Source organism: Myotis brandtii, unplaced genomic scaffold (genome assembly GCF_000412655.1).
Source record: "Myotis brandtii unplaced genomic scaffold, ASM41265v1 scaffold103, whole genome shotgun sequence".
In the NCBI taxonomy this organism is placed as follows: domain Eukaryota; kingdom Metazoa; phylum Chordata; class Mammalia; order Chiroptera; family Vespertilionidae; genus Myotis; species Myotis brandtii.
The window spans coordinates 5,566,534-5,581,875 of NW_005353460.1; the positions used below are offsets into that span (position 1 = coordinate 5,566,534).

Sequence of the window (15,342 nt, forward strand, 5' to 3'; positions counted from 1 at the left end):
TGTCATTCCTTCTTCGCCGACTCCGTCCACACCTTTGGGGACCCCTGGACCTGCTGGGGATGGACCCCAGCAAACACCTTCAGCAAATTTGACATATGAAGTTTTGAAGCTTGCTGTCAATACAAGAAAATAGCATACATATAAAATTGCATATATATCAACATATGTGTAACTCCATCTATTGAAAAAAAATCCGCATTATTAACTGGTACACCTAGTATAATTTACAAATACCTTCTTCCATTCACTAGGTTACCTTTTCATCTGTGGATAGTTTCCTTCACTGTGTGAAAACTTTTTAGTTTATCTAGTCTCATTTGTTTGTTTTTGCTTTTGTTACCTAGGCCAAGGAAACATATCCAAAAAATATTGCTAAGACCAATGTCAAAGAGTTTACTGCATGTTTTCTTCTAGGAGTTTTATGGTTTTAGGTCTTCCAGTTAAATCTTTCATCCATTTTTAGATTTTTTTTTTTTTAGTGTGAGAAAGTGGTCTAGTTTCATTTTTTGCATGTATCTGTTTTCCCAACAAAATTTATTAAAGAGAATGTCTTCTCCCCATTGTGTATTCTTGCTTTCTTTGTCATAGATTAATTGACCATATAAACGTGGATTTATTTCTGGATTTTCTATTCTGTTCCGTTGATTAATGTGACTGTTTTTTGTGCAATTACCATACTGTTACTATAACTTTGGTTACTATAACTTTGTAGGATAGTTTGAAATCAGGGAGTGTGGTACCTCCAATTTTTTTCTCTCTCAACATTTCTTTGACTATTCAGAGTCTTTTGTGGTTCCATATAAATTTTAGGGTTGTTTGTTTCAGTTCTGAGAAAAATGACATTGGTATTTTTGTAGGGATTGCATTGAATCTGTAGATTGCTCTGGGTAGTATGGACATTGTCACAGTAATAATTCTTCTGATCCATGAGCACTGTTTATCCTTCCATTTATTTGTGTCTTTAATTTCTTTCATCAGTTTTCATCTTGTAGTTTTCACAGTACAGGTTTTTTACAACCTTGGTTAAATTTATTCCTAGGTATTTTTTGATGCAATTGTAAATGGGATTGTTTCATTTTGTTTTCTTTTCTCTTCCAGATAGTTTGTTATTGGTGCATAGAAATGCAACAGATTTCTGAGTATTAACTTTGTATCCTGCAACTTTACTGAATTCATTTATTAGTTCTAATAGTTTTTTTGGTTAGGGTTTTCTATATATAGTATGTCATCTGCAAATAGTATCAATTTTACTTCTTTCTTTCCAATTTGTATAGCTTTATTTATTTATTTAGTCTGCTTGCTGTGTCTAGGACTCTAATACTCCATTAAATAAGAGTGGTGAGAGTGGGCATCTTTGTCTTGTTCCTGGTCTTAGAGAAGAAGCTTTTTGTTTTTTGTTGTTGAGTATGATGATAGCTCTGGGTTTGTCATATATGACCTTTATTATGTGGAGGTATGTTCTTTTTCTACCCTCTTTGTTGAGTTTTTATTATAATTGGATGTTGAATTTCATCAAATGCTTTTCCTGCATCTATCGATCATATGATTTTTACTCCTTCATTGTGTTTATGTGGTATATCACCTGGGTTGGTTTGTGGATATTGAACCATACTTGCACCCCTGCAATAAATCCCACTATCCCACTTGGTCATGCTATATGATCTTTTTTATGTATTGCTGAATTCGTTTTGCTAATATTTTTCTTGAAGATTTTTGCATTTGTATTCTTCAGGGATATTGGCCTGTAATGTGTGTGTGTGTGTGTGTGTGTGTGTGTGTGTGTGTGTGTGTGTGTGATTTGAGTATCAATGTAGTGATAGCCTTGTAGAATGAGTTAAGGAGCTTTCCCTCTTTTTCAATCAATTTTTTGAAATAGTTAAGAAGGATAAGTATTGATTCTTCTTTGAATGCTTGGTGAATTCACCTGTGAGGTTGTCTGACCCTGGTCTTCTGTTTGTTGTGAGTTTTTTTATTACTGATTCAATTTCATTTCTAGTATAATTGCTCTGTTTGGGTTTTCTGTTTCTGATTTAGTATTAGAAGATTATATGCATCTAGAAATTTATCCATTTCTTCTATGTTGTCAAATTCGCTGGTATATAATTGTTCATAGTATCCTCTTATAAATCTTTGTATTCCTGTGGTATTGGTTGTCACTTCTCTTTCATTTATATGATTTTATTTATTTGGACCCTCTCTTTCTTGATAAGGCTGGTTAAAGGTTTATCAATTTTGTTTATCTTTTCAAAGAACCAACTCTTAGTTTCATTGATCTTTTCTATAGTTTAAGTCTTTTTTATATGTTTCTGCTCTGTTCTTTATTATTTCTTTCCTTCTACTCACTTTGGACTGTTCTTTTTCTAGTTCTTTTAAGTGTAAGGTTAGATCGTTTATTTGACATTTTTCTTGTTTTTTGAGGTAGGCCTGTGTCGTTATGAATTTTTCTCTTAGAAATGCTTTTGCTGTGTGGCCCAAAGACTTTGTATTGTTGTGTTTCCATTTTCATTTTTCTCAAGATATTTTTTTCTCTCCTTGATTTTGTTCATTAGCCCATTGAATGTTTAGTGGCATGTTGTTTAGCCTCCACGTGATTGTGTTTTTTTCCAGTTTTCCTCTTGTAATTGATTTCTAGTTTCATATCGTTGTAATCAAAGAAGATGCTTGTTATGTTTCAGTCTTGTTAAATTTGCTGAGACTAGTTTTGTGGCCTGATATGTGGTCTATCTTGGAAAATGGTCCATGTGCACCCGGAAAAAAAAAAGTGTATTTTGCTGTTTATTAAGTCTTTCTGGTTCAAGGTTTCATTTAAGGCCACTGTTTCCTTGTTGATTTTCTATCTGGCTGACCTACCCACTGATGTAAGTGAGATGTTAAAGTCCGCTATTATGATTGTAGTACTACCAATTTCTCCCTTTATGTCCATTAATACAGTAGGTCCTCGGGTTACGTCAGAGATCCGTTCCTGTGGCGCGATGTAACGAGATTTTCGCCGTTAAGTCAGAACCTACCTACATAAGTACCTACATCACTCACATGGAGCACATACACAGCAATAATGAAGTGAAACAGTAAAAAAATCTAAAAGAATGATAACAATTCCTGACCTTTACTTGTGGTAAATAAATAATAAAAAACATAAAGCATATGTGCATACGTCGAAATGATGGAAACTTTTTTAAAATAAATAAATAAATGGGAGATGGTGATGTAACCACAAAACGACATATGTCGAGTCCTATGTAACCCGAGGACTGCCTGTAATTGCTTTATATATTTAGACACTCCTACATTGGTTGCATTGGTGTTTAGAAGTTATATCCTCTTGTTGGATTGGTCCCTTTATCATTATGCAATGCCTTTTGTCTGTTGTTACAGTCTTTGTTTTAAAGTCTACTTTATTTGATATAAGTATTGCTATGCCAGCTTTCTTTTTGTTTCCATTTACATGGAATATCTTTTCCATCCCTTCACTTGCAGTCTCTGTGTCTTTCAATCTTAAGTGAGTCTCTTATTGGCAGAATATCCACAGGTCTTGTTTTGGTTTTATCTCTTTAGCCACTCTGTCTTTTGATTGAAGCATTTAGTACATTTACATTTAAAGTAACTATGAGGTTTTATCTCTTTAGCCACTCTGTCTTTTGAATGAAGCATTTAGTACATTTACATTTAAAGTAACTATGAATGTATATACTTATTGTCATTTTATTAATTATTTTCTGATTTCTTTGTAGTTGTCTGTTCCTTTCTTCTTCTCCTCCTTTCTTTTCTTGTACACTGATGATTTTCTTTAGTGGTTTATTTGGGTTCCTTTTTCTTCTTTTTTTTTTTTTTTGGTATGTGTGTGTATCTATTATAGGGTTTGGTTTGTGGTTACCCTAAGATTCATATACATATATAAGCTATGTTTATGGTAGTCTATTTTAAGTTGATGCTTGCTTAGGTTTGAACACATTCCAAAAGCATTACATTTTTTACTCACACCCCCACAATTATGTTTCATTTTGTTTTTGTTAATCCTCACTCCAGGATATTTTTCCCATTGATTTTGTAGAGAGAGTGGAAAAGAGGGAGAGAGGGAGGGAGAGAGAGAAACAGTGATGTGAGACAGCGATTGGTTGCCTCCTGCACGCACCCCAACAGGGGCTGGGGATCAAACCCACAACCCAGGTACATGCCCTTGACCAGGAATCAAACCCACAACCCTTTAGTGCATGGGCTGGCACTCTAAACAGTGAACTACACCAGCCAGGGCCCCACATTTATGTTTTGACATAATATTTTACATCTTGTACATGTATGAATTTCTTAGTTTATTATTGCATTTACACATGCTCTTACTACTGGTGTCTTTTAACCTTTTTACTAGCTTGATAATTGGTTGATTTACTATATTTACTAAATGTTTGCCTTTGTTAGTAAAATTTTTGTTTTCCTATGTTTTCTTATTTTTAGTTTTGGCCTTTTCCTCTTAAAGTTCCTTTAACATTTCTTTCAATGCTGGTCTAGTGGTGATGAACTCCTTTAGCTTTTGATTATCTGGGAAACTCTTTAATCTAAGCATTTAGTACATTTACATTTAAAGTAACTATGAATGTATATATTTATTGTCATTTTATTAATTATTTTCTGATTTCAAGTTGATGCTTGCTTAGGTTTGAACACATTCCAAAAGCATTACATTTTTTACTCACACCCCCACAATTATGTTTCATTTTGTTTTTGTTAATCCTCACTCCAGGATATTTTTCCCATTGATTTTGTAGAGAGAGTGGAAAAGAGGGAGAGAGGGAGGGAGAGAGAGAAACAGTGATGTGAGACAGCGATTGGTTGCCTCCTGCACGCACCCCAACAGGGGCTGGGGATCAAACCCACAACCCAGGTACATGCCCTTGACCCGAACGTACCCCAACAGGGGCTGGGGATCAAACCCACAACCCTTTAGTGCATGGGCTGGCACTCTAAACAGTGAACTACACCAGCCAGGGCCCCACATTTATGTTTTGACATAATATTTTACATCTTGTACATGTATGAATTTCTTAGTTTATTATTGCATTTACACATGCTCTTACTACTGGTGTCTTTTAACCTTTTAACTAGCTTGATAATTGGTTGATTTACTATATTTTCTAAATGTTTGCCTTTGTTAGTAAAATTTTTGTTTTCCTATGTTTTCTTATTTTTAGTTTTGGCCTTTTCCTCTTAAAGTTCCTTTAACATTTCTTTCAATGCTGGTCTAGTGGTGATGAACTCCTTTAGCTTTTGATTATCTGGGAAACTCTTTAATCTCTTCAATTCTGAATGATAACTTTGCTGGGTGTATTCTTGCCTATAGGTTTTTTCTCTTCTGTCGCATTGAATACATTGTGCCATTCCTTTTCTGCCCTGCAAAGCTTCTGTTAAAAAAATCAGCTCATAGTCTCTTGGGGAATCTCTTGTATATAACTAGCTTCTTTTCTCCCGCTGCTTTTAAGTTTCTCTTTATCTTGAACTTTCGGCATTTTTATTATGATGTGTCTTGGTATGGGCTTCTGTGGGTTCATCTTGTTTGGGCCTCTCTGTGCTCCCTGGACTTGGATGTCTGTTTACTTAACCAGGTTGGTGACATTTTCAGACATTATGTCTTCAAATAGGTTTTTTTGTCCCTATCTCTCTCTTCTCCTTCTGAGAACCTATGATTTGGATGTTGGTATACTTGATGTTGTCCCTTAACTTACCTTCTTTTCTTTTTTCTTTTTTGCTGTTCTAATTGGGTGATTTCCATGACCTTGTCTTTCATCTCCCTGACTTGTTCTTCTACATCAGCTAATCAGATGTTAATTCCTTATAGTGTATTTTTTATTGCAGTTTTTGTATTGAGTTCTGATTATTCTTTTTATATTTCCTATCTTTTTGTTGAAGTTCTCACTGAGCTTGTCTATTCTTCTCCCAAGTTCATTGACACCCTTATAACTAGTGTTTTGAACTCTTTATCTTATTGGTTGCTTGTCTCCAGTTCATTTAGTTCTTTTTCTGGGGTTTTATCCTGTTCTTTCGTTTGGAACATATTTTTGTGTCTCCTCATTCTGGCTGTCTCTCTGTGTGTGTTTCTGTGGATTAGGCAAAACAGCAACCCCTCCTGGTATTGAAGCAGTGGCCTTGAATAGGAGCTTCCTTTTTGTAAACTCTGTATGCTGGGCGCCTTTGGTAAGCCAGCTGGAGCTAGATCAGGCTGCTGAGCATTACCGTGGCTGCCATAGTGGCTAACAGTGGCTGGACCTGGAGCCAGCTAAGATTGAAGTCATGGGTAGTCCTGGGGTAAAGCTGCACTGGGGCCACCTTGTCCAGGCTGAGTGGAGCTACAGTTGTGCAGGCATCGGCCACAGGAAGTTCTGGGGGCAAGCCACACTGGGGCTTCCTTGGCCGGCCAGTTGGAGCTGTAGTTGGAGAGGGCTCAAGCCAAGGGGAATCCCAGGGGCAAGCCAAGGAGCTGGTGTGGGCCCAGGGCCTGGTGCACGCTCGGACAGCCTTGGCAAACTGGCTAGAGTACTGGACTATGCTCCCACCGTGAGATTAAAGTGGAAGGGGAGCACAACAGTGGTGTTCCTTGTATTTCCGACAGTGGAAGAGAGTTTCCACAGCTTCCCTCCCATTGGCTAATGCCCTAGGGTTGTTAAATCCATTTTCTTCTGTTATATTCTAGGTGCCCTTTAAACCACTCTTTTTTTTGCTATGCCCCAGGGTAGGAGAGTCGATGATCCCTCCCTCCTGCAAGTGGTGTGTTGGGAGTGGGGTTCCTATCATACCATGTCTGAGTTTCTCCTACCCATTTCTGTGTTTCTCTCCTCTCTCTCTCTCTCTCTCTCTCTCTCTCTCTCTCTTTCTCTCTCTTTTTCTCTTTCCCTTTTTCTCATTTGCTGTGCAGAAGCTGTTCACTTGCCCTTCGTTCTTCAGGGGGAATTGCTCTGTAAGTGTAAATTCAATGGGTTTATGGGAGGGGGTGTGTTCAGTGTCTTTCCATACCGCCATCTTGGACAGAAGTCTCAAATTGTGGCCAGGTTTTAAAGTATGGTTTTGGGAAAGTGGTATTTAGAATTGCCTTACACCTTACATTTTCATTATAAAGGAAACAGTTTCAGAATACATGCTACAGTATTGTGTTTTCAAGTATTTTAATAATTCAAATGTTTGTTTTTTTAAAATATATTTTATTGATTTTTTACAGAGAGGAATGGAGAGGGACAGAGAGTCAGAAACATCAATGAGAGAGAAACATCGATCAGCTGCCTCCTGCACACTCCCCACTGGGGATGTGCCCGCAACCAAGGTACATGCCCTTGACCGGAATCGAACCTGGGACCCTTGAGTCCGCAGGTCGACGCTCTATCCACTGAGCCAAATCGGTCAGGGCATAATAATTCAAATGTTTTATCAATACAGTATATTAGTATTTTTTATTATTTTTTATAGTCTGATATAATAGGATGAATATTAATTTATTTGACTTTTAACTAGACACTTAAAAAAATCTTGGCTTTGCCACTTACTAGCTATGTAGACTTGGGCATATCTGTCTACTATAAGATGGTCTAATAGTATTACCTACTTTCTAGAATTTTAAAGGAATATTAAATGAATTAATATATGTAAAGTACTGAGAATATTGCCTGGCACAGAGATGCTATATAAGGTTTAGCTGTTATTACTTTTCTAGAGAAAGAAATAAGAGAAAGAAGTGAGCCCTAGCTGGTTTGGCTCAGTGGATAGAGTGTCAGCCTGCAGACTGAAGGGTCCCGGGTTCGATTCCAGTCAAGGGCACATGCCCGGGCTGTGGGCTCAGTCCCCATTAGGGAGTGTGCAGGAGGCAGCCAATCCATGATTCTCGCTCATCATTGATGTTTCTCTCTCTCTCTCTTCTACCTTCTTCTCTGAAATCAATAAAAAAATATTTAAAAAAATAATAATAATAAAAAAGAGAAAGAAGTGAGATGAAAATATTGGAAAGCCAAACCATTTGTAGGTTTTATGTTTGTCTACGTAGAACAGATGATAAGAGTATCAACTGAAAAGTTCTTAGAAGCAATAGACATTTAATGGGGAGAAGTAACTGTAAGAAGTTTGCATTGATCATAAGCTTTTCTAGCAATAACTAGTTGATATCATCAGGAAAAACTTCTATATAGTAAGTACTTAAAAAATTTTTTAAAGTACAATAGTCGCATCTTACCCACAGTTTCCCTTTCTGCAGTTTCAGTTACCCACGGTCAGCAGCAGTCCAAAAATGTTAAAGGAAAATTCCAGAAATAAGTAATCACTTTTAAATTGCAAACTATTCTGAGTAGTAGGATGCTACCTGGGACATGAATCATCCCTTTGTTCAGTGTATCCACCCTGTGTACACTACCCACCCATTACTCACTTAGTAGGCATCTCAGTTATCAGATCAGCTGTCGCAGTATTGCAGTGCTTGTGTTCAGGTAACCCTTATTTTACTTAATAATGGCCCCGAAATGCAACAGTAGTGATGCTGGCAATTGGGATATGCCGAAGAAAAGCTGAAAGTGTTTCCTTTAAGTGAAAAGGTATGTATGCATAGGAAATAACATGGTATGTACTAGTATAGGTTTTGGTACTATTCACAGTTTAGGGTCTTGGAATGTATCCACCATGGATAAGTGGGGACGACTGTAATATTAGCGACTCATAAGACAAAAACTTGTAAATTATACATTAATAATATTTTAATATATGGAGAGAGATAACATGTTTTTCATGGAGTTTTGTAAGAATGTCTTTTTCTGTTAAATTGTTACGTAATTTGAATTTGATTCCAATTTGAATTTTATGTAGAAGTGTTAATGATCAAGAGATTCCCAGAACATTGTGAGAACAAAGTTTAATGAGGGAGTACTTCCCATATTCAGTGTTGAAATATGTTATAAACCTATACTAAGTAAAATAGCTTGGTACTGCTACAGCAAGTTACAAACAAACCAATAACACAAATGAAGATCCAGAAACCCAAGTGTATGTAAAGAGTGTATAACATGATAAAGGTGGTATTTTTCTAATCAATAGAGAAAGGTTAAATTATTTGTTAAATGGTTTGGGGACAGTTGGTAAATATTTGAAAGGAAAAGTTAGATTCTTACATTACATCATATACCAAAATGAATTCCAGGGAAATTGAGAATTTTAATGTTAAAAATGAAACCATATAAATACTAACAGACCATATAGGATTAAAATGACAAAAACCTTTCTAATCATATACTAAAAGTGGAAACTATATAGTATAAGATTTATCAATTGAATTACATAAAAACCAATTAAGAATTTCAGTACATTAAATACATAAAGATTATTAAAAGTAAATAATGATAAATATTTGTGACATTAGAGACAAAGAATCTTATAAATCTAAATGAGGGATGTATATTAAGTAAAACAAATTAAGAAGTAAAAACAGTATTATCCACATTTGGGGAGATAAAAAGACCTGAACAGAAATAAGACTGGAGGGTGTACTATAAAATTGTTAATAGTGGTTGTCTATTTAGGTTAACACATGATTTTTATATTTTTTGCTTTTCTGTATTCTGTAAATTTTCAACAAAGAATATAAATTTTATAATTGAAAATTTAAAGAAATTATATCTGCTGTATTTTGAAAAGTATTACTTGATGTCTAAATTTCTAAATAAAGGAATGGTAATTAGTTTTTATCTTTTCACTAGCCTTGGAACATTGGAATCCATTTTTTAGGATAACGAAAACTTAGAATTATAGTTCATGGTCACAAAAGTAGGAGACAAATTCAGGAAGAGTTTATCCTCATGCTTTTTATTTCTGTTTACTGTACTAAGGAGAATTATTAGACAGTAAATAGTACTCTCTTGGTTTATTTTGTTTTGGTTACAGACTAGAAGCAGCCAAAGATGATTATCGAATACGCTGTGAAGAGTTAGAAAAGGAAATCTCTGAACTTCGGCAACAGAATGATGAACTAACCACTTTGGCAGATGATGCTCAGTCTCTAAAAGATGAAATAGATGTTCTTAGGTAAACAATCTTCCCATCTTTGTACAGTGCCAGACCTGTCATCACCCAGAACAGTTCTTCCACCAATGTTACAAGCTCTAGGATCCGGGCATAGTAGGATGTTCAAGAGGTGGGCCACCTGGATTTAGATCTAAGTGCCATCATTTATTTAACTTCCATATAACCATTTTCTCATCTGTAACAAAATAATACACACACATACCTCAGATTTATATGTGGAGTTAGGTGAGTTTATATTTGTAAACACTTGGAACAGTCTGGCAAATAAGTGCTATATGAATGTTTCTCAATAGAAATTAATCTCTGACCATTACTTTATACTTGTGTATCTCTGGAGCTTTTCTTATTACTACTCCTTTTCTTTAATTTTGAGTCCTGCAGTCACTTGGTCTTCCTTTTTCTCAAATACTGTCATATCTCACAAGGCTTCATCTCCTTGATGGACCTTTTTATCTTCGCTTCAACTATTTGCTCACGAGGCACCTCACTCCCTATCACTTCATTTTTCCACCTTTGCCATTCTTGTATAATCTATCCTCTGTTGGATCATTCTAACCACTTATATTTTACACTTTTGCTCTGAATACTGAGAACAAATAGAGAAATTGACATAGTGATACAGTTTTGTCCTACTACAAATTAATAAGCTTACTCTTCACTGGGTTCTTACCACTGGTCCACCATTCTGCTGCTCATCAGTAGATGGCTGTCTCCCATTTCTCTTCTAGGTATGACATATTTTCATAACTCTTCTCACCTGCATGCCTATCGCACCCCACCTCTCTCATGCCTTACGTTCAGTGGATGACATTGTCTCCTGCTGCATAGAGGAAAGAGGCCATGAACTGTGGAACTCTCCATGTCCTATATCTCCTGCACCTCCTGAATTCCCTGCATTCCCACTAATCGTTTCTTTTCTGCTTCTAGAAGATAGACTTGTTATTCTTCCTCCTGTCCAGTGCTAATTTCTTCTTCAGTGTTCTGGGTCTCAATGCTTCTTGCTTACACAGGGACTGTGTTACATGAATTATCATTTCTCTTCACATTTGAATCTTCCTCCTTAGCATATATGTACATTTAGGTCTCTCTCATCTTAGAAAAAGGGAGAGACTTATTACTCTCTCCTTCCCTCCAGAACAAATTTAGATTATACAGGGTAAAATTTATGTTCTCTCCTTAATCCCCTAAAATTTGTCCCCATCTGCCCCAACTACTCCACTGAAACAGCTATTCTAATTGCCAAATTATTTGGACACTGCACAGTTTATTTTGCTTTTTCTACCACTGCATGTGTGTCTGCTGGCTACACCCCCAACCCTTCTACCCCCTGCTACACACAGATTTGCTTTCCTTACATTATATAACATTTGTCATTACAATTTTTGCTGTAACTTGGTTATATTTTTTAACCTGAGCAGAAAAATTAACCTGGAATTATCTTTGGTCTTATAATTTGATTACAATGTGTTATTATCTCACAATCCCTCTTGTTTTAGCACTATCTAAAATAGCTATATAACTGTGAATGTGTTTCTGATTTCCCATCTTATTCTAGACATTCTTCTGATAAAGTGTCTAAACTAGAGGGCCAAGTGGAATCATATAAAAAGAAGCTAGAAGACCTTGGTGATTTGAGACGGCAGGTTAAACTCTTAGAAGAGAAGAATACTATGTATATGCAGAACACTGTCAGTCTAGAGGAAGAGTTAAGAAAAGCCAATGCGGCTCGAAGTCAACTTGAGACATATAAGAGACAGGTAAAGAATTGTAACAGTGTCCTGCTGACATTTTCAAGCAGGTTCTCCCCTGGCTTATCAAAAATCTACTGGCTTGCTTTTATGGTGTTCTGATTTTTACCTATGAAACTTAGTTCTTCTCCAGAGCTTACTGACTGGTCTCTATAGCAGATCCTTTTATTGCTTTTTATTTTTAAATTTATTATATAATACTTAAATATGCAACAGTGAAAAAATAATACATGTGTTCATGCTTAAAAAATAAAACATGCTCTTCCTTCCCCTCATTATAGTAACCGCTATGCTGCTTGTGGTTTCCTTCCTATGCATCTCTCTATTCCAGCGATTTTTCAATCTTTTGCATCTCATGGCACACGTAAAGTAATTATTAAAATTCTGCGGCACGCCAAAAAATACATTTTTTTGCTGATCTGACCGAAAAAAAGGTATAATTTTGATTCATTCACACCAGACAGTTATTGTTGTGTTGGCTATTGGCAGTTTTTTATTTGACAGTCTGAGGGGGAAAAAGTCAGTGACCCTTACTAAATAGTCAGGTATTGCATATTTTAAAAATTCTTGGGGCACACCAGTGTGCTGTACACCGGTTGAAAATCACTGCTCTATTCTTTGTTTTGGTTAATCCTCACTCGAGGATATTTTTTCCATTGATTTTTAAGAGAGGGAGGGATGGGGAGAGAGATAGAGAGAAATAGCACACATCAATTAGTTGCCTCTAGCATTAGCCCCAACCGGGGCTGGGGATCAAACCTGCAACCCATATGTGCCCTTGATGGGGGATTGAACCCCAGACCCTTCAGTGCTCGGGAGACATGTTAACGATTGAGCAACACTGGCCAGGGCACTACTGCTCTATTATTTTGCTGCATATGTATATTTATTCACTAGAGGCCCAGTGCACAAAAATTTGTGCACTCAGGGGGTCCCTCAGCCCGGCCTGTGCCCTCTCGCAGTCTGTGACCCCTCGGGGGATGCCCACCTGCTCCTCGGGGGATCGGGCCTAAGCTGGCAGTCAGACATCCCTCTGGCAGCCCGGGAGCCCTCGGGGGATGTCCACTTGCCAGCGGGGAGCAGGCCTAAGCTGCAGTCGGACATCCTTAGTGCTGCTGAGGAGACGGGAGAGGCTCCCACCACCACCGCTGTACTGGCAGCCGTCAGCCTGGCTTGTGGCTGAGCAGAGCTCCCCCTGTGGGAGTGCACTGACCACCAGGGGGCAGCTCCTGCATTGAGCGTCTGCCCCCTGGTGGTCAGTGTGTGTCATAGTGACCAGTCATTCCCAGTCGTTCTGCTGTTAGGGTCAATATGCATATTACCCTTTTATTATATAGGATATGTATGTAGATTAAATTTATAGCATTTTGACACGTTTTAAGGCTATCCAGGGCAAAAGTAGGTTTACAGTTGTTGAGTGCTCGAGATATTCTTGTATTATTCATTAACTAGAGGCCCGATGCACGAAACTCGTGCAAGAGTAGGCCATCTTTCTCCCGGCTGCCGGCACTGGCTTCCCTCCAACCGCCTGGACCCAGGCTTCCCTCCGGCCACCAGCAGGCACCTGGGATCCGGGCTTCCCTCACAGCTGGTCTAATTAGCATATTATGCTTTTATTATTATAGATTATTGTATTATTTTCCATACAAACAACTGTAAACCTGCTTTTGCTCCACCTTATATAAATTATAAAGTGAAAGAACTCTACTATAATTTAGTTTTGCTCAGTAGTATATTTGTGAGATTTGTTTATGTTGATAGGTATATACTAGTACAGCGGTTCTCAACCTGTGGGTCGCGACCACTTTGACGGTCGAACGCCCCTTTCACAGGGGTCTCCTAGGACCACCCTGCATATCAGATATTTACATTATGATTCATAACAGTAGCAAAATTACAGTTATGAAGTAGCAACGAAAATAATTTTATGGTTGGGGTCACAACATGAGGAACTGTATTTAAAGGGCCAGAATGTTGAGAACCACAGTACTAGTAGCTTTCTCCCATTCATTCGTACTGCTGTATAGTATCTTATTAAATGACTATAACAGTGATGGTGAACCTATGACACGCGTGTCAGAGGTGACACGTGAACTCATTTTTTTGGTTGATTTTTCTTTGTTAAATGGCATTTAAATATATAAAATAAATATCAAAAATATAAGTCTTTGTTTTACTATGGTTGCAAATATCAAAAAATTTCTATATGTGACACGGCACCAGAGTTAAGTTAGGGTTTTTCAAAATGCTGACACGCTGAGCTCAAAAGGTTCGCCATCACTGGACTATAACATAATTTATCCATTTTCCTTTTGAAGGACAGACAGAATGTTTCAACTTTTTATTTTATATTACAAGAAATGCCACTGTGAATAAATAGTATTGAACATTACCTGTTTTATATATATGTGAAAGTTTTACAACTGAATGGAATTTCTTCCATAGAATATGTTCATTTAACTAGATACTTCCCAATTATTCTCCAAAGTGATTGTATTATTAGCAAGAAATTTGCATGATTTTTCCCACTCCACATCATCACTAACAATAATACTTCAAACTTCAAATTTTGACAATTGGGTAGATATGAAATGGTCTCTTTATACTTATACTTTGTTTTGCATTACCCTAATTACAAATATATTTACTGATCACATTTCTTTTGTGAATTGCCTATTTTTATCTTAGAATCATTCTAAAAATTGGATTATGAAAGTTCTTTATATGTTTTTGATATTAATCTTTTTATACATGTAATATTTCCTACCAGTCTGTGACCTATCCTTTTTACCTTTTTGAGATTGTTAATTTTAATATAATGAATTTTAAATATCTTTTTATGATTTATGTTTGTTATTCCTTGTTTAAGAAATCACTTCCTACAGAAGGATATAAGACTAATCTCTATTTTCTTAACAAAGATTTAAGTTTGTTTTGCACATTTATGTCTTTAAGCCACATTTTTGTGTAGGGCGAGAGGTTAGGGATACTTTGTCTGGACAAGCAGTCAACCTAGCAGCACTTATTAATAGTTTCTTCCACAGTGGCCTACAAGTCGATTAACTTATCATATACCTAAATTTCCATGTAATATCTGGGTTTGTTTCTGGGCACTATCTTCTACTTTATTGGTCTATTTGTCTATTCTTACACCAGTACCTCACAGTCTTATTATCTATAGATTTTTAGTAACTTTAATATTTGGTATTACAGCACCTTGCTCTTTTTCAAAATTATCTATTCTTAGACCTTTTCTTTCCCTCTATACCCAAAACTTTTGGGAATTGGAATTACATTGATTCTGTTGATTGATGTAAAGGATAAATGAAATCTTTATGACAATAATATTCCTATCAGTGAATATAATATCTTTCCATTAAGTTTTTTTTTTGAAATAAATCTTTATTGTTCAGATTATGACAGTTGTTCCTCTTTTTCCCCCCCATAGCTCCCCTCCACCCGGTTCCCACCCCACCCTCTGCCCTTACCCCCCACTGTCCTCATCCATAGGTGTACAATTTTTGTCCAGTCTCTTCCCGCACCCCCCACTCCC

At 36.7% G+C, this 15,342-nt stretch overlaps 1 protein-coding gene across 4 annotated transcripts in view; it reads left to right on the forward strand.

Annotated features, from left to right (window-relative positions):
• The window catches only part of HOOK3 (hook microtubule-tethering protein 3), a 93,589-nt gene that overhangs the window by 36,257 nt on the left and 41,990 nt on the right, over nt 1-15,342 (forward strand). For all 4 annotated transcript variants that reach the window (XM_014536719.1, XM_014536714.1, XM_014536716.1 and 1 more), the window contains 2 exons: nt 9,901-10,041; nt 11,597-11,798. In XM_014536719.1, the coding sequence (XP_014392205.1) occupies nt 9,901-10,041; nt 11,597-11,798 (343 nt within the window). The remainder of the gene's footprint in view (nt 1-9,900; nt 10,042-11,596; nt 11,799-15,342) is intronic.